This window comes from Pavona decussata, unplaced genomic scaffold (assembly GCF_977016875.1).
Source record: "Pavona decussata unplaced genomic scaffold, jaPavDecu1.1 SCAFFOLD_102, whole genome shotgun sequence".
In the NCBI taxonomy this organism is placed as follows: Eukaryota; Metazoa; Cnidaria; class Anthozoa; order Scleractinia; family Agariciidae; genus Pavona; species Pavona decussata.
The window spans coordinates 7,725,044-7,749,957 of record NW_028145517.1 but is presented as its reverse complement, the minus strand read 5'-3'; the positions used below and the strand labels follow the sequence as shown (position 1 = coordinate 7,749,957).

At 39.6% G+C, this 24,914-nt stretch overlaps 3 protein-coding genes and 2 long non-coding RNA genes across 6 annotated transcripts in view; 4 read left to right on the top strand and 1 right to left on the bottom strand.

The window, feature by feature from the left end:
* The window catches only part of LOC146472043 (uncharacterized), an 87,293-nt gene that overhangs the window by 6,138 nt on the left and 56,241 nt on the right, over nt 1-24,914 (bottom strand). Inside the window, exon 4 of one of the 2 annotated variants that reach the window (XR_014866754.1) lies at nt 9,485-11,947. The exons of the other annotated variant lie outside the window; for it this stretch is intronic. This is a non-coding gene — a long non-coding RNA (uncharacterized LOC146472043). Of the gene's footprint in view, nt 1-9,484; nt 11,948-24,914 lie in introns of those variants that run through there. 2 annotated transcript variants of the gene reach the window in all.
* LOC146472046 (uncharacterized) lies at nt 567-4,132 on the top strand. Its single transcript, XR_014866752.1, has 2 exons — nt 567-1,075; nt 2,322-4,132. It is a non-coding gene; the product is annotated as an uncharacterized LOC146472046 (long non-coding RNA).
* LOC146472045 (uncharacterized protein C7orf57 homolog) lies at nt 4,859-7,312 on the top strand. The gene is made up of 2 exons (XM_085120886.1): nt 4,859-4,953; nt 6,047-7,312. The coding sequence occupies exon 2, from the start codon at nt 6,095-6,097 to the stop codon at nt 6,869-6,871; it is 777 nt and encodes a 258-aa protein (XP_084977012.1). The 5' UTR covers nt 4,859-4,953; nt 6,047-6,094; the 3' UTR covers nt 6,872-7,312.
* Nucleotides 13,977-15,259, top strand: LOC146472044 (uncharacterized). The gene has a single exon (XM_085120600.1). The coding sequence runs from the start codon at nt 14,084-14,086 to the stop codon at nt 14,543-14,545; it is 462 nt and encodes a 153-aa protein (XP_084976726.1). The 5' UTR covers nt 13,977-14,083; the 3' UTR covers nt 14,546-15,259.
* LOC146472042 (uncharacterized) overlaps nt 23,357-24,914 on the top strand; it is a 61,672-nt gene continuing 60,114 nt past the window's right edge. The window contains exon 1 of the mRNA XM_085120585.1: nt 23,357-23,463. The gene's annotated coding sequence lies outside the window, so the exon portion shown is untranslated. The remainder of the gene's footprint in view (nt 23,464-24,914) is intronic.

Genomic DNA, 24,914 nt, shown 5'->3' with positions numbered 1-24,914 from the left:
GGCCTTAACAGCGTAACAACAATTTATACCGAAAGCTTTAATGTATTGCTTTTTCTGTCGACTGCATGAGGTAAGTTTCCGAAAGTTTCTGATCATAAGTTGTTGCCTTGGCAGCAAGGCAGAAACGACTTTAATTTGCCGCATAAACTGATTTGGTACTGAACTATGGTACAGTGCTATCGTCAGCAGTTAATCATGAAGTACTCTGTAAACTAAGGGTGCAAAATAAGTATAGCTTTTCCGTGCGTAATATATCTACGAAAAAAATATATTAGAGGTCGTGTTTTTCGGTAGAGATGCTTCTTGTAGGAACGTCTTATTTTTGTACATTTTCTTTCTCGAAAGAATTATTAAGTGTGTTTTTAAATTAAAGCATGTTTTTGTTAAAGCTGTGATCGTTTATATTTGAACAAATAACCTTTTCTCGTACAGTTTCACAAAAACAAAAGATGTAATTAGCTACAAGTGACCAAGAAAAAAAATGCCTTGGCAATTTGTGACGGCAGATATACATCAACTGAAGGAGAGTCACTACATCATGATGGCGAAAATAATATTCAGATTCTTCTCTTTACCTCTATAATCCTTCTTGCATACAAACGGCTGGGCCGATTTTGGCTATACCTAGTAAGCAACCTTCCTATCCTCGTTTATATCAAATTTTGGGCGACTTCAAAAACGAAGCCTACAGAAAATGCCAACTCTATCGAGGTATTGATCAGTTCTCGTGCAATAAATTATTCATGCAGGCTTAGCAAGGTTGGTATCGTTTAAGCGACTAATTCTTACGGAAACAGCAGAATACTGATTGTTTACCCAAAGATGAAAACACTCAATTGGGAAAGAAAATTTATTTTGTTTTTTGTACAAACAGTAACAGGCTGTCAGTGTGTCACATCCGGGGTAACTAAGTACCGTGTCGTCATTTTCCTAAAGCACTGAGGCCAAAAGGTGATTTGAAAGAAAAGATGTTGATTCGCGTTGCTAGACAGCGAAAGGCATTAGGACAGCTGAACTCGTCTGCCATGAATTTTATTCTTCAGTAGTGTTTAACAATCAGCCCTGAGGTGATCAGGTAAGCGAATTTTGCACGAAAAGCGATTAACAAATATATGCTTTCAGATACTGCTGTCAGTATAAATCGTCACCGACAGTTCAGTGTAAAACTCCGCTTTCATAAATCACACGGTGCGCTGCTTCGTTGTATTGTCAATCGACTGCTTTTGATACAGTAGCTTGTCTGGCGTCGTTTATACGCGAAATTCAAAGAGTTTGGTATAGCTAGCTTGTAATTCAACTATCATAGATTTCAGTTATTCACGTAGTATTAAAGGCCGATGCTTTTCGGATTCGAACGAAGAACATCGATCGAGAATCAGTCGCGAGCGAACTTCATCTCCGTGTGAATTTATACAAATTTTACGGTGTATAAGCTTAAACGTTTGTTTGAAAGCAAGAAAATTTAACATCTGTCAAAGCTAAAGCGACAGCTTCCTTGCTGAACTCATTCGTAATACGTTTGTCAGATAGTATACAGCCTTAAGCTTAGTTGTCGTCGCGGTCAAATCGTGTGTTATTGAAAACTGCCGAAAACAATTATAATCTTATGTACGCTCTTGGAACACATCCGACGCCGTTAAATTAAATCTGAACGTAATCGGTGAAAGCAAAGCTCAGGGAGGTTAAAGGCTAAATTCAAACTCTTCGAGGCTTCAAAACATTCTACGGCGGTAATTACTCCGCTCAGTTTATCAAAGAAAAAATTGCTGAACGAAAGGTCGACAAACAGCTCCAATATCTTTTCATGTCCAAAGATAAATTATTGCCCCGATATTTGTATGTTTAATCCCTAAGTTTAGTTTTCCTCATAATTGCTTTCTTTGTTCTCTCACAACTTGAAAATTATTCCTCTTTATGCCGACCACACGGGATGAATTGCTGTTTTATTTTTCTGTTTGGTTTCACACGAACAAAACGCGAGCGGACACAGCAACTAAAATTATCTTGTTCTTTCTTTTTTCTTTGGGGGAGGGTCGTTTTTTCCTCTCTATAATTCATCACCTTTAAATCCTGATGTTACTTAATTTTTTTCTCCACCGAGTCAAGTAACGAGCGATCGTGTTGTAACTTTTTTTGAGTATCTAAACAGAGAAGCATCTTCAGTATTATTCTCCCTCGAAATGAAAGACAAATTTTCAAAATACAGCGTCCTGTTTCGTCCCGCGTTGTCATAGAAATCACGTGAAGTGAAGTTAATGTTTATTAAATCGTGGACAGTGTAATAAATCAAATAAACTGACCTGTTTTGTTTTATCTTTAAGAGAAACCGCGTTTGTGGAATGACCCAATTGGAGTCAGGATTGATGTTAGCAACCGACTTACTGTGAAACAGATCATCGACATAAAACTGTCAGTAGCAACACAAGAGTACAAGATCGAGCTGTTTCCATGCGCAATTTCCCCGCGACTGACACCGCAGCACTGCCTCGCATTTCGCAAATCGACTGCTTACCCCAGAATCGTGTGGATCCTGAAGAATTCGAACAAGCGCGAAGAAAACAGAAAATAGACGATCATAAAAAAGAAATAATGTCTCAAGCAGCCGCCTTGAAAGTACAAAGATACGGCCGCAAAAGGGCAGATCATACCTCTGGAGCTTTGCCACCCATTTCGCAAATTTCCATGGGAGGAAGACAGATGACGGCCGCCGGGAATTCTGCTCCCGAAGAAGGTTTAAAACTTCCTCCCATTTCCCAAGTCAGCTGCCTCGGGGGATACGTAGATGAGAGAAATCTCCTGATAAAGCCATCGAAATCTCGAGTCAGGGACAGTGATTCAGATTTTATAAAGCTCTCAAAAGCTGGCGGTCAAAGGGATTTGTTGTGTTACAAGGAGGCGCCTGCAAGTTCGCGCGAGGACGAGACAGACGCGAATGCGCATCCTCGTTCCACGCGTTACGTTCCCGGCTTCACGACCGAGGCTGATCCAAGATGGAGGCCGTCACACTGGTCTGATTTCACTCGTCAGAGAGCAATTCGTCACGGAGATACCAGATTGATCTGGAGGTAGACATGTGATTGGTACATAAACGGGAGAATATGAAAGCGTAATCTGCTCCTTTATTTGAATGATTAAATAATTAACTTCGATTGACAAAATGGCATTTATGCAACAGAAAACTCTGTTAAAACTCTGATAAAACAAAATCATGGGTGCTACCTATAACTGCATGTACATTATTATTTTTGTTATTCGCATACGTAAATATCTTGTTTATAACAGAGGAAAGTAAGATCTTGACTTTGTTTGGCAACTTGGTGCAGTAGTTTAGCAGTTCAGTACTTGGCTGACAGTGTAAAAACTGGTTCGAAGTCGAGGATGCGTAAAAAGTTTCAATAAAATTGTTAGCCAAGATAATCTTTGTACATATGGTTACCTTTGTACATGCCTTGAAATCATTAGTGTACAATCAAATTAAAGAGAACGAAACCAGTATGAATCATCTCAGGCGGTATAGTGCTTCCTTACAATACCAGTAAGTTGTATGGGTCTTGTTATCCAGTCAAAATATAGCACTCCCCCTCAGCACTACCTCTGTACGTTGCCTAGCAACTCTGATGATAAACGGGTGTTACGTAGTTTCCCCGAAGGTTTGCTTTTCTTAATACTGATAGGAGAACCTACAAACAAAGGGCATTATACAAAATATAGAGATAAAAGGCGATTTTATTGCTAGCTCCGGTCATTAGATGATTCAGCGATATTGTACTTTGTAAATACAGTGTAAATAGGAGAGCAAAACACGATGTACAAGATGTGTATAATATGAAATAAAACAGTCATTTAAGTGCCAAAGCTAGACTAACTTGTTCCTCAGAAAAGCGAGCCCAGCCGCGGTGCGTGGTAAACAGCTGTCTTCCTCAATTTCCTGGTGCCTCGCTATTTATTTTTCCTTTCATCCAAGAGGAACAAGACTAATAGTTTGAAATTTCTCTCTTTTTTGCAAGTCAAACAAAATTATCGAGTTCTTGATGGGCGGGTTTGTCATGTAAACTTTAATAACTCAGGATTAACCTTAAATCAAGTCAGCATGTTTCTTAAAAGAAGAAAATAAACAGACTTTAATCCCTCATTTAAGAAAGCCTTTTGCTTTGGCATTTTGCGCCCACTACACGTACAAAGCACCACACTGGATGAAAATGTTTTCAGACTAATAATTTTGAGACTATAAACCTCGGATACAAAACTTCTGAAGGATTTCTTGGCAGGTTTGGAATGTTTTTTTTTTCTTGAAATTTCGGACGCAGTACACCAAGACGATACAATGTGTACATAATATTTATCAAATTTTTTTTAACACAGTTCCGTGCGTTTTAGGCGGTTCAATTGAAACAAAACAAACAACTGCAAGACATGCATTCTTTGAGCAAATTCAAAACAAAATAGTGCGAGAAGTACATGAATACAAGTAATTCACATCTTAAATTTGTTACCCTTGCGAATGGAGTAACACTTTTGATCGTCGGCTTCATAATGAAGTTCATAATGAAGCCAAATTGCTTGTTGTAAAATGTTTAAAATTTCCCGAGCCATTTTCTCGGCATTTACCTTAATATATATATGATCAAAAATGCTCGGGCAATTATTTTTGTTCAGATGGAAAAAAATTTGGACATGTTTTTCGTCCGAAAAGTTTAATGATCAAAGTAATCATTTAACTGCATGCCTAGAGAAAAAAAATATAAAACAACCCTTTGGCATCTACTTATGAGTAGCTAATTCGCAATTATCGACACAATTAAATTGTTTCTCATTGAACAACGTCATTACTGTTGCAGCAGATTACCAATTACGTCATAATTCATCAATGATAAAGCCAGGCAGGTAAGCGCACGCGCAGTACCGCGCGCCAATTTAATGATGAGAAAAAACCTTCTGCAACTCTATGACAAGGTAAGCGAAAACTACGGTTAGTTGCGAAATTATAAGCACCATGCACCTGGGAGAAATATTATAATGAGGGACGTTTTAAGATTGTTTTCTCCACTGCATGAATTTTTCAAGCTGGCAAAAGATGTGTAGAGGATAAATACATTTGGTTGAAAGTTTTTATTTTATTTGGCGTAGTTCTTCCAGGGGCTCCCAGTTAACGAGAAACTTAGAATGTTGTTTACCTGGTTTCTTATATCATTTTAGGCCCTTTCAAGAAATATTTGATTTTGTGTACGCTAAAAAAATTTGATCTGTTCGGATCAGTCCAGTAGCTAAATATTTAACAGTCGTAAAACTCTCAGCGAACGGAATCTTATCCCCGAATCTCCGAGCTGTTTCTGCCAACCCCAAATTTCCAGCAAAACGTTTTGCGTTCAGAAGAAGACAATTTTAAGTAAAAGGCATTTATCTTCACGATAGAAACTCTGAACTCTAGATTGACTAGATTTCCATCGTAATTAGAGTGTAACGCCGAGCATTAGTCGAGGTGATAGGCCTGGAGAGCAACTGTTAGTAAATATAAATTGCTGGGTGTCCTTGCTATTAAAAAAAATGGTTTTCATCCTTGGCATAATCATTATGGATCAGGCAAGTGGTTTTCAAAAACGGTTTAAGTTCAGTAAGCATTCTTGCTTTTAGTATTTTTCGTTATTGCTAGCAACGATTCTAATCTTGCTTACAATCGAGTGTTAATGAGATGTTTGGATAAATATTTTATAAGAGGGCGAGGTTATTATTGTTCAAACCTTTTTCTCTGTAAGTCATAACATTGCTTTCGGCTGCAGGTGCAGGGCATTTGTTACGCATAGTTGTTTCGCGCCGGTGATTTACAATTATTGCATACTGGGTTTACAAAATTGCGGTGAATAATTACACGAATTATAAGTGCAACGAACTATAAACAAATAATTAAGCCAAACCCCCTATAAAAATACTTGTTTTAGTTTGAATAACATCATCATTAAAAATGGAAATGGCTTATGCTAGTGCAAGGCCTGGCATAAAGCTGTACTCACTGAAATATTTCATACCACTGATGAATCGATTTCCTTAGGTCATTTGGTGACAGAGCTAAGGGATAGATCATTACAGTTTTGCAAAGATGGTGAAGCCATTTTACAAGCCATTGGACAGACCTGAAAGAGAGGAAATATGGTATTGCTATTTCACCCGAGACCGAAAAAAGCAACCTTCAAAACCTCCACAGAAAATCGTTATTTCTCAAGTGCCAGATTTAACTAAAGAGACGGCAAAGGCGAGCAGCGACTTGCATGAAAATAAGAACGTAGGACGCGTCCGCGAGACCGACTCTAAGTACGTGAAGTTGGCCAAAACAGGAGGGCGAAAAAACCTGCTTTGCTATCGGGAGAATGAACGGAAGAAAACCGGGCCTAAGGCGTACAAAGTACCAGAGTGGTATTACCATGACGACAAAAGAGGCAAGGGAGAAAGGGAGCTTAGCGAAGAGGAGAAGCACAAGAGATACAACGTCACGTATGGAAAGCGAAGCTACACGACGCAAGAGAAACCCGACACTTATGAACGACCTGATTATATGACGCACTTAGAGCAGCAAACCTTCGGTGTTTCCGACAGGATTCCGGCCCGACCCATCTTCGGATACGACAGTTTTTCGTTTTGGAAACGAGACGAGCTCGAGAAATCGGACAAACTTCCCTCTCTGGTGCCGGAGGTGAAGTTGGAGCGGAGACAGAAGAAGGCGGTGCGTGGTTTTGAGAACAGGGAGCCCGAAGCTAAGAAGAAGGTCAAACTGCCAGCGAATTCTAAACTACAGATGTCCGGACACAGAAAACTCGCGAGCTCCGGGTATGCTACCAAGTGGCACGAGAAGTGGTATGTGCAAGCTGTACGGAACTAAACCCTACAATACTCCTATCACCGTAGTAGTAACTGCCAGCAGGTAGAAGAACACGGACTCGGAAGGGCTAACATTTAAGATGCACTTGGCAAACATAGTGCTTTTCTGATGTACATTAAAGAAACGCGATGAAAAAAGTTAACGTTCGAAAAACTTTAACCTAGCTATATAACCCCCAAGTAAGGCGGCCATTTTTCCAACAATTAAGCAGGTGAATCGTTTGAATTAAGTAAGGTGACCATTTTACCAACAATTAACCAAGTGAATCGTTTGTGAATGTTTAGTGTCCTCGAGTAGTATTACCATTGGTGTCAAGTAAATATGTATTCATGCATGTACACTGGTGTAGTTGTAAATATTTTGACCGAGTTTAATTTGCGTCGTTGATGTTATTTTGCGACAAGGAGTAAGAACCAGAAAATAAATAGAAAAGTTATTTCATCTGTTTTTTCTCTCTAAATCGGCTAGTTTCCAGAGTCTGTGAAAACCGATGAGAAATACGCTAAAAATCGTGTTCTTTGCATGTAGCCGTGAAAAGTATTGATTAATCATGTTGATGCCGTATGTATGCCTTCATTCAGTACCCTCATCCAATCCACAGCAATCTGTTAATTATTGTTCTCGCGTGAAGAAGTGTGTTTGGCATTAACGTTTAAGCTTGAGAGACGTCCTCGTTAATAGAGAGATTAAGCACCACGTTTACGGCAAACGGCAAACGTGAGATTCGCGTTTATGTTTTCTTGAAAAAATGAGTACATAGTTGAGAATAGTACAAGATAATTCTGGCCTTTAATTCTAACGCAAAAACACTCAATTTTTCTGAGAAAGTGAAATCAGCGAGCAGCAAATGAAGGATAAACACGGTCACGTGGTCATTTCTGCCGTTTGGCGTTTGCCGCAAACGTGGTGCTTAATCTCTCTAATAATAGGGAGCTTAAGCAACGATGACGGGAACGGCAACAAAAACGTCACCTGAAAATATATCTTTATTTCATTTGTGCTACTTCGCGAACATTTCAACTCGCTCAACTTTTACAAAAATGGCGAACTATCCAGGAAAAAATTTTGGTTCCAAGGAAAAAATGAGAACTATATTCTGCCTGTTAGCAAAAAGAAACGTTAAACCACTCCATTTATCCATAAAAAAGTTTTGGTCCGAATAGCACAAGATCATTGCTGTTATGTTCTCACGTACCTGGGATTCCAGAACAGCCGAGGAAAACCGCATTGTTTTGCCCGTCATGTACTCTAAAACAATCTGTATTTTGGCGCGAATGAGATATGGTTTGTCCTTGACCGATTTGCGGCAAAAAATATGGGGCGGAGCTAAGCTTGTTACGAATATCCCGAAATCTTCTAGTTTTAATCCTGTACTTTAGTTGAGTACGTGCGTAACCCGACGGCGACGACTTGAGGATAAACCGCGAAAACAAGATTGTTATAAACGTTTCAGCACGTGCTGTTTGAATCTACGCCCGCGGTTGTATCGGCCTTGGCCTTTCAAAATACGCAAGCAGATATAACTTGTTTACCACAAGCACTGGAATTACGAAAACCAAATTAAATTCAGCTGTACGGAAAGCCGGAACCGACGCAAGGACATTCTTTTTTAAAAACAACAATATTATTTGCTGCATGTCCGGCAGTCGAGCCCTTTTCCCGTCGAAAGGTTCTTTTTTCTCAAAAATATTATACTGAAACAAAAAAGCAGCAAGTAAAGTTAACTTCATTTGTTAACTTTCGTCTGAATTTTCATCTGCCGTCTCAAAAATTTTGTACAACCACCTTCATTACCGTATGATACACTGAAGTAAAGTACTGCTCAGTAGCTTTCATTTGAATGGTCACACTTTAGGATTTCATCCACAGACTCAAAAGTTAGAACCAACTTGTACAGCATAAATAAACAGCACCACAGGAAAGTACTGCTCAGTAGCGTTCATTCGAATGGTCACACTTTAGGATTAATGCAGACTCAAAAGATAGAATCACCTTGTACAGCATAATAAACAGCACCACAGGAAAGTAGTGCTCAGTAGCTTTCATTTGAATGGTCACTCTTTAGGATTTCATCCACAGACTCAAAAGTTAGAGCCACCTTGTACAGTATAATAAACAGCACCACAGGAAAGTACTGCTCAGTAGCTTTCATTTGATCACACTTTAGGAGTTCATCCACAGACTCAAAAGACGGTGTCAGAAGTTGAAGCTACTTCACTCCATAAAATAGATCGACCCGGGAGTGAAAGGCTTCCTCAACTGCTCACGGAACGAACATATTTAGTAAGGGTGGGCAAAATAGATGCCATTTCTGGCGGCGGGTGAAACAAAAGCCGGACAAGGCGTCTGTTATCGCAGGCTAGCTAGCAAAATCAGTAGCTGAATACGTGTATTGTTTAAAATGACTGCACCTGCACGTGCTTTACTTTAGAATTTATGTTATGTCTGAAAAAGGCACGAAAATGAAAATGATGGCACCGCCATCATTTGCCGCCTTGAAGCAGATTTGATTCCGCAGACCGGGTGGCTGGGTGTTCTTTTCCTCTCGATGAGCTGAGCGTATAAAATCGCGTTTATTATGGCTTCCCCCCTCCACTGGAAGGAGAAGGCTTCATAAATTCACAACGGGAACATGCCAACATTGGTCCCCGAATGATTATTAAAAACATCATGTTTTGAACAGGGTATGAGATTTGACGAGCCGAAATGATTGAGGGCAACAACAAACTCTGTGAATTATATTTAGCATCAGCTGTGTCCTGTGCAGTGAAAATCTGAACTCCAGAGGTGAACTGACAAACGTGTTATTGTTGTTCTTTTTAAACTTCTGAAGTGGGGAAAGATTGTTACGGTCGGTTTTTAACTGCGTTTTCATTCATGTGTGCCAGCGAGTTGATCGCCAGAGATGACTCCGGAGAAATCGAAAAAAGATTGTTTTGATTGGCTGACTCATAACGGCTTTGAAGTGCCCCAGAGTCTCTCCTGGCGACCAACCGCTGGTCAAAGAACCTGAGGACTCTGGGTACGAGAATGTCGTTTCCCTTGACCAGCGGTAGTCTTCGGACGGCTGGTCCGCAAACAGAAAGTGGTCAGTTCATCGGTGGAAAAAAGCAGCGACCGATACAACGTAGAATGGTTTTAAATGGTTGTGTGCTATATTTTGGCTGGCCAAACCAGCCTTCTTCAGATTCTTCGTCAGTGCTGGGCGTTTAATGGATATGCCACGTAACTTTCAAAACTTCAAGATATTGCAGTGTTCTCCCTTTCTGTGTTACTAAATATTTGTTTTGCCGCAAAAGCTGTTTTGTTCCATGCGCGTCCGCTGTCACGTACCTGTTTGTCCTTGACCCCATGTTAAAATCCCATTGTTATCCGAAAGTTTTTAAAACAGTGTGTTGTGACGTAAGCCGCCATCTTGGATGCGACAACAGGCTTAGGTTAAGTGCTGCGAAAAGCGAAGAGGTCAATATGCCTGTAGCAATATCGGCGTAGCGTGATCTTTGCCTGCAATTCTTCTTTTAAATAAGACGAAGTTCAATCTGTTGAAGGGAAACCAACGGAACATTAAGGGTGCGTTCGATTGACCCTATTCCGGAATAATAGGACTGACATATACTGATGACAAGAAATCCCTCATAAGAGGTTTTAGGAAATAAATCGCTCTAAATTATCGCGCGTCAGCGAAAGTTTGCAGAACTGAATAGCTCCCCAAATTTACTTAAAAAGAGAAATCTAACAACTATCCGCATATTCTTATTCCGAAATTATTTTAACACGGTCAATCGAACCAAACCTAAGAGTAGTCATTTATTTTGTGAGTCTGCTCGGCTTTTCTGCCGTGTCAGCTCTTTATTCACACCGGGAACTGGATTTCGAACAATTTTTTTTATCACATCTACTCGAAGTGATTCATCTGATTTGTTTAAGAGGTGTGGCGACGTGTACCAAAAAGTTCAATCATAAGACAGTCGTGGACAAGTTAACCCACTGCCAATACATTGGTCCTCAATAAATTTTATTACAATACTTGTATGTATGTAAACTCTGATATAAATATTGTTAATAGTGCTCAAGAAGAAAGATAAATTAACAAGAACTGAGAAGTAAAAAACTTAACACTGGTTGATTCATTCTCAATGATATTCTGCCATGCGGATGAGCGGCAAACTGCGTCTTTACAATTAAGTACTGCCATTAAAATTTAATGTTTTGATATTAGCGATGGTGCAAGGTTTAAATAAATTAATAGGAAAGGGAACTCTTTAATAACTGGTGAAAACATGATTTCAATACCTCAGGTTACGTAAGAGGCCATAAAAATTGATATAGATTAAAATTGCTTTAAACTTGAAACTCTTGAACTACCAGACGAGCTAAAAACTGAACTGAAAGTAACTGTAAAATGTTTTTATATTTCCGTGAGTTTCCAAGTTCATTTTTGCAATTGAGTTGTTCAGTCCTGCAAAAAAACAGGGACGGAAATGCTGAAAATCGTGCAACACTTGACGTGTTTAGTCCAGAACTCGTGATGTTTATTACTGAACTTTGTTTGGTATGCAAGGCACCTTCACATAGCATGGAAAAAGGTCAAGGAGAAAAGACTACGTGACAGTGGGCATTGGACGTGTTTTGGCACCAAACATAAAGGTCTGTGGACCGGAAATAAATTATGCTATGTTTTGATACATCGTCATAGTAACGGAAATAGCATGATGACTCGACTCAACGCATCCTTTTTTTTCTTCTCCATAAAACATAGTTGGTATTTAAAATATATGCCGTTTTGCTATACGTGTTAGATAGTCAGATTACTGCAAATTTTGAATTTTGTATTAACAATATCTTTTGTCCTAGTGCCTTATACTTTGCTGGGGTTTTATGTTCGGTATTTTAGCTGGAATTTTCGCGTATCGAGCTGATTCGCGAGAAAAAGTTGGAGTATCTGTGGCACCGCCTTCTTTCACGGTCACTGTTCCTGAAGTTGTTACTGGCAATTGTTTCTTTGGCGATCGTATGCTGCAAAAATATCTCCGGGACATGTACAATTTTGCACGGATGTCTGTGACATTCTAGGAACTGGAAAAATAAAACATGATATTAGGGTATAACAGTAAACACTTTTGAAGGCAACGGTGAATACCAAACTTTGTTCTAAAGGTTTTGACTGTCAACAAAATTGAATTTAAACTTTCACGAGAAAGGATTGATGATACTTAAAATAGGTACATTATATTAAACCCGGATTAAACAGTAGAAGAAATGTAATATTTTGATTTTACGCAAATGCGTTACAGGAGTTGTTTCAGCGCAATATGCCGTGCGTTTGTCGCGACGACAAGACTTTGCGATATTGAAGAGGGAATAATTCCCCTTCGGGCGGCGGCAAGGACAGTTTTCCGGTGCTAAAACACATGTAGAAAATATCAATTGACCATTTGAAAAAGTACTTGACGATAGCTCCCAATAAATTTTCCGCAATACGATTAAATCCGGATCTCTTGAACATCCCTCCTTTCATCACGCAACTATTCAAGAACTCTCTCACAATAGGCTTGAACCCACCCAAGAAGATAATGAATAGAGCTATTAAGGCTGAAGCAGTTTGCAATACTAAATTAGTGCTACCAGTCGCATTACTCAAATGATCGCCTCGGCTGATACAGGCTAGTTTAGCGGAAAAAAAAAAGACTCGACTTTCGCGGAGATTCAATATCGAGACTACTTAGTATAACAAATCAAGTACAAAAGATTGTAGATATACCAATTGATCTTTCTGTCGCTGTTCAGTGTTGTAAACTCTAGTTAAAGAGCAAATACATGAAGTAAACGAAAGCGCAGAGCGACTGAAACATTTCACAATATTATACTTAACGGTACTTCATTTTTAATACGTCACCTCACTTCATTTTCGAACTTTTTTTTATTTTTTATTTTTTGTATAAACAAGGAGGGCCGGCCAACGCAAAGCCAACACCTAGGTCAGTATCCTATGACAAAATTTATATTTCGAGAATAAAATCGTTATCAAGTTTTTGTAGACTGACTTCCTTCTTTTCTCTTTGGGAACTATTTTCAGTACGTTTCAGCTGGTTAAATCAGCCCTTCCCTGTGTTACACCATCCTACTCAGATATTTCTACCTGTTATCAAAATAGAATAAACAAAAAAGCCAAAATTAGACGTTTCATCAGTTTCTTCCGCGATCAGATGAAGAGAGATCAAGACAGCATGAAAGTAAGACATCCTCACAGCATAGAAACACTTTCTGTTGATAGTTTGCTGAATGATCGAATTCCTCCTTAATGAGAAATTCTACAGTTCAAAGCCACACATCCTTATAAGGAACTTAGGGATGGCACATGGCGCGGCAAGCCCCAGCGTGGAAACAACTGGTAATGGCACGAAAGTCCCAACTTTAACAGGATTAACAATTCGGGGTGTTTTTCTCTAACAAAATTCCCATCTTCTTGGCGTTTTTCACTTTCATTTGACCAAAAAAATAGTCAGTGTTTATAGGTTTGTCATTCTTGAACTGATACTTTTCACGTTAGGTTAATACAAAATATCTCTAAATAGTCTAAATGGTAAATGCTTGTTTTCTTATTTTCATTTGAGGAATCTTGGGAGTGCTTCCGTCAGCTGCCTGTTATGACCCCCGTAACATTTGCGCACGAGCCTGCCAAATGAACAGAGCGAAAGCAAAAACACCAATATTGATGCAGCAAATTTATGAAATAAATTATTCATCGCACTTCCGGTAATTAACTGTCTTGTTTTTTTCCGGTTCAATCGCAGCATTGAAAGTTGCCCACTGAGACGAAAATACTCTGTTGCAAACGCCATGGAACGCCGTAAAAAAAAGAAACAAGCCCTTAAACGCCCAAAAGCTAAAGAGATTTTACATGAATCAGGATAATTCTAGAAAGCACTCGAGGAATTCGTTCGCAGTCACGCCACACGTATTGTGACTTTCTCGTCAAAGCGACGCGGTGACGTCACAAAACGGAAATTAAAAGTGTATTTTTAATTTATTCAGCTAATCCAGCTTGTTTATTTACGGTTTACGTCATTTCCTATAAGGAGAAATAAAAAGACAGTGAATGCGCTGTCAAGTTCAGTATTGATCTCATACCATCGCTAATCAGTCTGACTTCGAAGCTTATAAAAACGCAACGACTTCGACGAGTCACTTCAAAACGCAACGCGAGGAAATATGAACGAAAACATGTCTGAAACAAAGTCTGGTTATTTAGTGCTCACTCCAGACGCAAGTCGTAACAACCACATCAGGCTGATGGGATTTGCGTACACACGGGTGTCAGACCCGTTCATCGTATTTTACAGTGATTCAGGGTGGATTTGGAAAAAACCCTGCGCTTTCCTCCGGTTGAAATCCTGTCTCGTCACAGAGAACAGTGATGTCTCGTTCACTTTGACACCGCAAGGAGAGCGGATTGGAAATTCGACGGGATTGTTGTGCTTCACTGCGGAAAGCCCCAAGGAAAAGCAGGAATGGGTGAAAGTTTTGACAGAATTTGAACGAGAGGACGAAAGAACAGTAAAGAAAATTAACAGGAGATCGAGGAACAGTCGAATGCTCCCTGTTATTCAAGAAAGTTGCTCGGAAGAAATCGGCATGGTGGAGCAAAGAAGGTCGAGTTTAATCCCAGTATGATTGGATTTGAAAAAGTTATTGGATAAAATACAACATGAACAATTAAACATTTTAATATGAACCGGCTGGAGAGAGTGCTGCCCATGCTGAGGACTGGGAATTTTTGCCAAAAAAGCCGGAATATTTATTTACAAAAACCTGGAACAGAGAAGAGAGTTTTAAGAAACATAGAGTTATTTAATATATTCACCGTGCATACGGAGAGCATGAAATTTAGTGCCTTCGATTATTTGCTGTATTCTGAGAAAATTTTCTAACATACCAAAAAAAATTGTATATAGTTAAAAATGGACATTTCAAAAAACGGTGTACGTGGGGGTTTCAACGTAAACGTGCTTGTTTGGTTTGTCGTTTTAATTATTAGAAAATGAAAACTTCAGTTCAGTTCACATCTGTCTGTGATGACAGCCGCTTGAGACGTGACTGAATTGCAAATATCTTTTGACAAAACATAAAAGGGTCATCGAACTGTAACGTAATATGTGAAAAAGATTTTGTAAATAATCCTTTAGAATTGTCCCCCGCATGCAACTGGCTTGAGGGGGAACTGAGTCATAATGAATAAGCTTTGATAGCATGATACTTTTAAACTAAAAATTGTGTAAATACTGTGACCGATGGAGTAAATGTTTGAAAGAAAAGAAATAGGATTTATGTATATATTCTTCAGTTCACTGAAAATAAACTGAAATTTTTGAGACCCAGAAAAAAAAACCTGTGTCCATTGTTGCTTTCCTTTTAGACGTGACTGAATTAATTTGTAAAATACTGCGGGCCTAATTACCCTTTTACACACTAAACCAGGTGGTTTTCAGCGGTAAATAGGCTAAAAAGCCTTACGAACTGGCTAAACTTGGCTAAATTAAGGCACGCGTAAAAAAAGTTAATGATCTGCACGTACGTACACTAATCATCATCAGGAACCGAGTTTAAAAATATACAGGAAAATTAGCCTTTCGCCCTGGCCTTCAACTTGACACGTGTATGGAATTCTACTTTCCAATTATAAAGGTGATTTGTTTGTGTGACTAGAAGATTTAGCTGCCACAAAAATGTTTTGAGTAACGACGGCACACACACACACACTCTCTGTCAGACTGTTACATTAACATATAAATTAACTTTTACACAGTTATCTGAATATTTTTTTACAAAACGCGTTTTCTCTTTGTGCCAGTTTTAATCCTTGTTCATTTAAAAGTTGCCTCAAGGTGTAAGCTCTTATCTGAAAAAAGAAAACGGAAAAATCGTTAACCATACAAATGGATGTAATTTCAAATATTGCCGAATGCGGAGGACTAAAAATTGATCGAAAACCAATCATTCGTAGATTGAATCGTTCAAATATCTGTCATAGTTTCCGAAAATTGTTGACGTTCCGTCGTTGTGTTGTTGCGAAAACAAAATAAACTGTACAGAAACAGAGTCAATATTTAGGCCATAAAGTTTTGAAAAGAACTGAAAAAAGTAAACATTTTTCAAATCTTGTGATTACCCCGAGAATACAGGAAGTTAAAACGTCTTACGCAATCGGCAATTTAAAACTCCCTGTAACTGAAGCATGCTAATTTTCCTTAGGCTGACCTTCACGAGTGCGATTTCAAGAGTACTGTCAATTTATAGCATGTAATGAATATCAATTTTACTGTCACTGAATGAAAGATTTTAATGGGAAAAATATATTTGGATTATTTGTCGGTCATCTCGAATACGTAACAAGGCAATCTTGTCCACATATTGCGTGTTTCTGGAGAACGGTTATTCATAGCGAAAGGCTTGCAACGAAATTTAAACCCTGAACAAAAATAGCAATGACATGAAACATATCGTGACTGTTGGCATTGTCCATGCCATTTTTTGCCAATCTATAATTCAAAGGAATGAATTTTCATAGATTTGGAAGCGACGGGTCACGCATATCTAGAACCAGGCTAGATATATGAAAAGTTAAAACACGTGTCCAAGAGATTTAAATGAAAGTTGTCGGGTGAGTAGATCCCAAATTTTGTTATGTAATGCCCAAAGCACCTGTATTTCGTGAGCAGAGGAAAATTGCCAGATGTGGACGGTTTAAAATAAAATTGATTTCAATTTTAGATGCACGCCACAACTAAACTTTGCGTGATGCACTAAAACTTTACGCTAGCACAGAAAACGAACCCTTCGAATATACATTATCAAGACTTCAAAGCACGTTTTCCAGGTGCTGCGGTCACCTCCCTTGATTAAATAAAAGGTTTCTTTTCCGCAGAATCGCCCTAACCGTAAAATGCCGGTTATAATCAAACACGCTATTACGTATTCACCTTGCCATATTTAGAGACGAGTACACGTAAAACGGGAATAGCCCCACTCGTGCGGGCGTTTTAGCTACCAAACTGATGAGTGTATAATCGGGGCGAGGCGTTCGGAGGCGGTGTATATGACGGAGATTTTATGGTATACGACTAAATACTCTCGACTGACACTCTCTCTCTCTCTCTCTCTCTCTCTCTCTCTCTCTCTCTCTCTCTCTCTCTCTCTCTCTCTCTCTCTCTCTCTCTCTCTCTCTCTCTCTCCAACACCTCCCTTTCCCATTGAATAGGGTGTTACTTGGTCTTCAGTGATGCTTTAAGTTTCTCTACGCGGTTACATGACGTTGCTAGCTTCATGTGTGTTAAAAAAAAAAAAAAGAAGAAGAACAAGGTAGGCTGGAAATGTGTCCACACTGAGCCAATCTTCATTGGTGAAAAAAGACCTAATAAAAAAATTGACCCGTCTTTGTCCTGTATATTATTTTTTTTTTACACAGTGCCGGACGATTTTCATTTAACGCCTGTTTCGTGTTTTGCTTACGCGATGCCAGTTTCAAATTATATCTTTGTTCTCAGAAGAAGTCTTTTTCCTCAGCAGGTTGTTTGCGAGTCTATTTAGAGATCAAGCTATTTTTAAAGCGATTTAAGTTGTATGTTCACTTTGAGGAAGCAGCTTGTCATTTCAATCTGTTTTTCAATGACAGATATGCCCATCAAACAAATTAGAAATACGTAATCAGTTGCCAAATCTATGAATTAGGAAGAAACTGTCTCTTTTATCCTATCCGGTGGGACGTCTGTTTGCTTTTAACGAAAGTTATGCGTCTCCTTCAAGGTCCTTTAAGAATTCTAAGAATAGTCACTTAAAAGTGCTTTATTGAATCCCACGTACAAGCCAATTAACACAGTTGAACTTCCCATATCTCGTCGGCATCTGTGCCGGGATATGAAATCCGAAATGCCTAGTAACATCACACTCGGATTGCATAAGATCGGAACAATTCCATGTCAGATATGAATAAACTGAAGATAGACTGCCACACGAGTTTCAATGTTTATATTTCTCGGTTCAGAGTCTGTCAGGAAATAGGTTTTCAGTTTATTTAAACAATGTTTTTTTTCTTCGACATTTGCTCCAAGAGCATTAAGTAATCATTAAGAGTCGAACATGAAGTCGTTTACAAAGTTAAAATTTTTATTATCACTCGGTTATTCACATCACGATCGGATAAAAATTCAGCTAATAAACATTTAGCAGCGAAACAGAAAAACCACAAAAAGGATAAGAAGAGAAAAAAATAAGAAAAATGGTTTGATTGGGAAGATAATAAAAGACTGTACAGATTGAAATAGATTTACAGATTTCTAGGTTGTGATTGACAGGAAACGGTCTCTTAAAAGTTTTTTTTTTTTTTTAATTTTTATTTCTACTAAAACGGGATTTATATTCAACAATATGACTGTAGCTCGAGATTTCCTCCAAATCCGCCGATCACGCATAAAATCGAGAGCGGATAACCCTATTCGTTTTAGTATGAATATTGCGAAATACTTATTATCTTCACGTAAAATTATCAGGTAAGTGTGAGTAGCAGCTTTTCGCTTCCACTCAATTTTTCTCCGAGTCTGATTGGTTTAAACTGATAACGTGACGTAATCTTGATCGTCCTTAAATAGACGACTCGCGTAAAGTATCTGAACCCTTGCATTTATAATATTTGTCCTAATTCATTAAACAAGTTGCTTTCATTCTATTTTCGCGTTTTCCTATTCGACTTTATTTCAGTTGTCTTTCTCCTAAAAGGCAAAATTGGTGAGCTAAAAAGAAAGAGCCGAAGAAAGGGCACTCCCCCTCCCTCCTCCCCACGAATAGCCTACGTAACACACAAGTTGTTCTTGTTCGGAACAAAATTTACGAGCGACCAATAAAAACAAGATACTCCTTCTGTCTATGAACTATCGACCTGTCGACTTTTATTAATATTGATCTAAGAACATTAAATTTCCGTCAAACTCTTCGATTAAAACAAGAGTGTTTCCGTCGAGCTTTTAGTTTCCTTACGGAAATTTGATCAATTTGTTATGATATTTCGATTTATACTTGCTAGTTTATGCTTCAAACATTTGACAGCGCACAAAACCGACAGGTCAAACAAAAGCGATCGTTTTATCTGTTTTCATTGCTAATGAAAAACCGAGAAGATAAATATTCAAATCTTTTGACAGAAAGGAAGTCAGGAAGAGAGCAAAAACTGGTAGGTTGAAACGAATGACAGTTTGATCTTCATACCCATGAGTGTGCAAGGAAGGAAGTCGAAGAGAGCAAATGAGCATTGGAGATTGTGAGATTTTAGACGTCAACTTCAGCCAGCTCTCGTTGTTGTTTAACGAAGTACTCTTGAAGTACGTTTTTTTTTTGGCACGGTGTTTCACTCTGCACACCACATCTGTTTTCTTTCAGTGCGCATGCCCACCTAAGCAACCAGAAGGCTCTGGGGTGGGTCGATACCAGTTTACCAGATACCGATATTAGCTTCCATATCGATGTCAATATCGAAACATCGAACATCCAAGACTTCACTGTGATGTTATCAGCCTAAACTCTAAAAACGCTCTTTATGGTCCGTAAAAAGAACAAGCAAACAAACAACCCCAGCAACAGCGTTACAACTTTCATTTTGTGAAAACGGAAAAAAATAGGATCATTATCAGTAGCTGGGCACAGACCGTATATAAAAATAACACAAAAAAAAATGAATAAAACACCCGTTATGTAAATCGTCTCACTTATATAGCGACTATGATTTATAAGCCATGGATTTTATAACCCCGGAACGTAAGGATTTATAACTCCCGAACGTAAGGATTTATAACCCCCAAACGTAAGGATTTACAACCCCGAACGTAAGGATTTATAACCCCCGAACGTAAGGATTTACAACCCCCGAACGTAAGGATTTATAACCCCCGAACGTACGGATTTACAACCCCCGAACGTAAGGGTTTATAGCCCCCGAACGTAAGGATTTTATAACCCCCGAACGTATGGATTTATAACCCCCGAACGTAAGGATTTATAACCCCGAACGTCAGGATTTACAACCCCCGAACGTACGTAAGGATTTGCAACCCCCGAACATACGTAAGGATTTACAATCCCCGAACGTACGTAAGAATTTACAACCCCCGAACGTAAGGATTTATAACCCCCGAACGTACGGATTTACAACCCCCGAACGTAAGGGTTTACAGCCCCCGAACGTAAGGATTTTATAACCCCCGAACGTAAGGATTTATAACCCCGAACGTCAGGATTTACAACCCCCGAACGTACGTAAGGATTTGCAACCCCCGAACATACGTAAGGATTTACAATCCCCGAACGTACCTAAGGATTTACAACCCCCGAACGTACGTAAGGATTTACAACCCCCGAACGTACGTAAGGACCCGTAAGGATTTACAATCCCCGAACGTACGTAAGGATTTACAACCCCCGAACGTACGTAAGGATTTACAATCCCCGAACGTACGTAAGGATTTACAACCCCCGAACGTACGTAAGGATTTACAACCCCCGAACGTACGTAAGGATTTACAACCCCCGAACGTACGTAAGGATTTATAATCCCCGAACGTACGTAAGGATTTACATTCCCCGAACGTACGCAAGGATTTATAGCCCCCGAACGTACGTAAGGATTTACATTCCCCGAACGTACGCAAGGATTTATAACCCCCGAACGTACGTAAGGATTTACAACCCCCGAACGTACGTAAGGATTTATAACCCCCGAACGTAGGTAAGGATTTACAATCCCCGAACGTACGCAAGGATTTATAACCCCCGAACGTACGTAAGGATTTACAACCCCCGAACGTACGTAAGGATTTATAACCCCCGAACGTACGTAAGGATTTACAACCCCCGAACGTACGTAAGGATTTACAACCCCCAAACGTACGTAAGGATTTACAATCCCCGAAAGTACGTAAGGATTTACAATCCCCGAACGTACGTAAGGATTTACAATCCCCGAACGTACGTAAGGATTTATAACCCCCGAACGTACGTAAGGATTTACAACCCCCGAACGTACGCAAGGATTTATAACCCCCGAACGTACGTAAGGATTTACAATCCCCGAACGTACGCAAGGATTTATAACCCCCGAACGTACGTAAGGATTTACAACCCCCGAACGTACGTAAGGATTTATAACCCCCGAACGTACGTAAGGATTTACAACCCCCGAACGTACGTAAGGATTTACAACCCCCGAACGTACGTAAGGATTTACAATCCCCGAACGTACGTAAGGATTTACAATCCCCGAACGTACGTAAGGATTTATAACCCCCGAACGTACGTAAGGATTTACAACCCCCGAACGTACGCAAGGATTTATAACCCCAGAACGTACGTAAGGATTTACAATCCCCGAACGTACGTAAGGATTTACAATCCCCGAACGTACGCAAGGATTTATAACCCCCGAACGTACGTAAGGATTTACAATCCCCGAACGTACGTAAGGATTTACAATCCCCGAACGTACGCAAGGATTTACAATCCCCGAACGTACGTAAGGATTTACAATCCCCGAACGTACGCAAGGATTTACAATCCCCGAACGTACGTAAGGATTTACAATCCCCGAACGTACGTAAGGATTTACAATCCCCGAACGTACGTAAGGATTTACAATCCCCGAACGTACGTAAGGATTTACAATCCCCGAACGTACGCAAGGATTTACAATCCCCGAACGTACGTAAGGATTTGTAAACAATCCCCGAACGTACGTAAGGATTTACAATCCCCGAACGTACGCAAGGATTTACAATCCCCGAACGTACGTAAGGATTTACAATCCCCGAACGTACGTAAGGATTTACAATCCCCGAACGTACGTAAGGATTTACAATCCCCGAACGTACGCAAGGATTTATAACCCCGGAACGTACGTAAGGATTTACAATCCCCGAACGTACGTAAGGATTTACAATCCCCGAACGTACGTAAGGATTTACAACCCCCGAACGTACGTAAGTTTTTTGAGCGCTAAAACAGCTTTCAAATATTAAAGTGAACGGTCATGTGAACAGTATCGAAAGGGATCGAAACATCGGGTATTTCGGGTATTTCCAGCATTAAATGGATACATTTTATTTTCCGGATAGCCTCTATGTCCTACTATAGACCGGTATGTAACTTCTCCTTACAATATCACAACATGATCAAGCACATATGTCGTGAGAATGAATGAAATGATCACCAAAGATGAAATAGCTTGTTCCTAAAGGAATTCTCCCAACTTGTGACATGAGAAGTATATCGAGAGAAGTGAAGAGAATTTGTATTTTGATCCTGGCTGGAAGCTCTTAGCGTCAAACAACCGGGGATCTGATGTTGATTACTCTATAGCAGTGAGTTCTTCCAGTGTCAGAGGCACGGCTTAGATTGTCCTACTCCTGTTTCTGTTTTTATCTTGTAGTGTGCAATCCTTATTTGCGACTTTTGAAACGCATGTTATTGTGTAGTGCTTTTCAACAATGCTGCTTATTCTTCAGTAGTTACAAATGAAAGAGAGCTTGTGCGCTACTGGTAAAGCGATATCGCAGAATCGTATATGCTTTTCTAAATCGTCGTTTCGTGTTTGTTTTCCTTATCACTGATGAGCGATTCTTATTAAACATTTACTCTATACCCCCAAGGAATGCTGAATAAAGTGACATACTGACATCATTTACCGAGTTTTCTCTCTGCGTTGTGAAGCAGATGGACCTGTGTTGTTTTCTATCGTGATCTTCTCTGCCTGCTTGGCAGTTTCGTGCAACGACCAGCGTCCGGAGAAATGTTTTCGTACAACGCCCTGGATTCTCGTGGTAAGATTTCAAGTGCCCTGTCTGATCAGTTCTGTCTCTGGCTGGCTGTGTTGGTTGCGTCTTTTTGTGTTCTATTAGGAGAAATCGTGTTTCTGTTTGGTTGACTTCACACTTGTTTTTAACTAGGATATCGGTTGAGAAATCTTAGAACTGATACGGGTCATTAGTGATCAACAGTTCACGAACCATAACTGGTGGAAAAGTGTTCTGATTTGAACTGAACAGATGACGGAAAGCAAGCAACCAATGTTAAAAACCAAATTATCCCTAAAATGAGAACACGCGGACCAAAGTCCAACTTTTCTTGCAACCCGAGTTTCATAGGGATAAATGTCAAGGCATCTGCAGTTTTCTTGTAGATGATGACAATGATCGTTTGAGTACAGGGGGTTGATTCGGAAACGTTACAGAGAGTTTACTGCACTTAAATAAAAAGGATAATGTATTAAGTCGAATAAAAGGATGCGTTGATCTTTAGCATCGAGTTATTCGACGACACCATGCAGACCTTTTCCAGAATCAGGAAAGACATTCTGATGAAGTCTGTTGACGAACTATTTGAAACCAATTTCCGGTTCATTATCGCGTAAAAACTGGAACTGACAGCTGTTTGTTTTAAGGGTGCCTCACGTGTTTGAATCCTTTCAGCTCACAGCTTCACACGCTTCATGCACTGCCCCAGCGTCTGACTGTCTGGACGATGCTCGAAGGGAAGAAGGAATTTTACTGTTAAAGGTACGTAAACCTTTACATTGTAAGTTTTAAGCGTGCTACAAAGCTTTAGCTGCTACTGGGTCTCCTTTACAATCGCTGACAGCTCAAACAAGTATGTTAAATGCTGTTTTTATCGATCGCTGTGTGTCCTGCCGGAGCGGAACACATGCACGCTATACACTTCGAAGGGGCAAGGTCTCCAGCGAGAGCTGCGAGTCAAAAATGCAAACGAGGAGAAATCAGATGGCACCAAAGATGCCGTTTTTCTCTGTTGCTACCATGTTATAAACGCTCCTCCATATACAAAAGCCAAAAACAAAACAGTTAACGATTGATCAACGAATGCGATCGATTCTTAACGATTTTATGAGCAGTCGAACCGGATTGTTAAAACTTGGTCAGATTTGGTCTTGCAAATGAAATCTGCTGAGATTTGGAATAGTGTAACTGCGTAGCTTTTCCCTTAACGAATATTTGTTCCTAATCAAAAAGGTATCTGGTATTGTGTGCTTCGCCGAGTCAGTTATCACGCAATCAGCATGCAACAGTATTTGCTCAAACTCGGGGGTCAACCTAAATTTGCAACGTGGGACAACTGATCCAAATTAAAAGGGAGCCTGGCAAACTAAAAAAACAAACGATGGTAAAGGAGATACCCCTTAATCGCTGAGAGGATTTTTGTAAGTGCTAAGTAAAATTATGCGCACGAATCTGTGATTCAACAGAGCGTTGAAACAAGCTGAGCGCCACCAGCAAAGATCAAAGTGTTATACTGCTTATTCCTGTTAGTACACTTCTTCACAGTCCGTCGCCTTTCGGCTTCCGATTTTATTTACAGCACAGGTAATACCAGCCTTTTACTTTATCATCAAGTAAATTTTTAATTGTACCTAAGCAGTCTTCTCCTAATTATGCGATTAGCGGATTACCTTAAGTAGGTCAGTTTGCTCGAGCGTATCTGCAAAGAACAGGGATCTTTTCATGCTTCTAGAGCATTTCACAACACTCGGAACCGCAACAACAACAACAAAATGTGAAGCAATTGTCTCGGTATTCAAGAGAATGAACCGCCGGTTTTCCATCAAAGAGAGTTGTCTCCGGTTTGGCGAAGGGGATGGGGGAGGGGGTTCACTCAGGCCTGCAAAATAGCTGCTCATTTTGCCCACCCTTACGGCGTTGGAGCTTTCTTTACAATCATGTTTAGCATGGCTCTGTTTACAGCTTTAACAACACACTTCTTTTAATTGTCTCAAAGCTTAAAGTCTCTGGTTCAATTTGGACCCCTTTGCATTCAAAACGCGGATACCCCGTTCTAAAAGTAGGGGAGTTTTGTTCATACTTCGAAACCCGTTTTAGAAAAATTGTTACGTTGTTTCTTCGACTGATGACAACAACAACGGTTAATTATTACGGTTAATTGTGCTTGTCTGTGCCTGTTCTCCGTAGAATAAGTTGCGTAGCTGATATTTTGA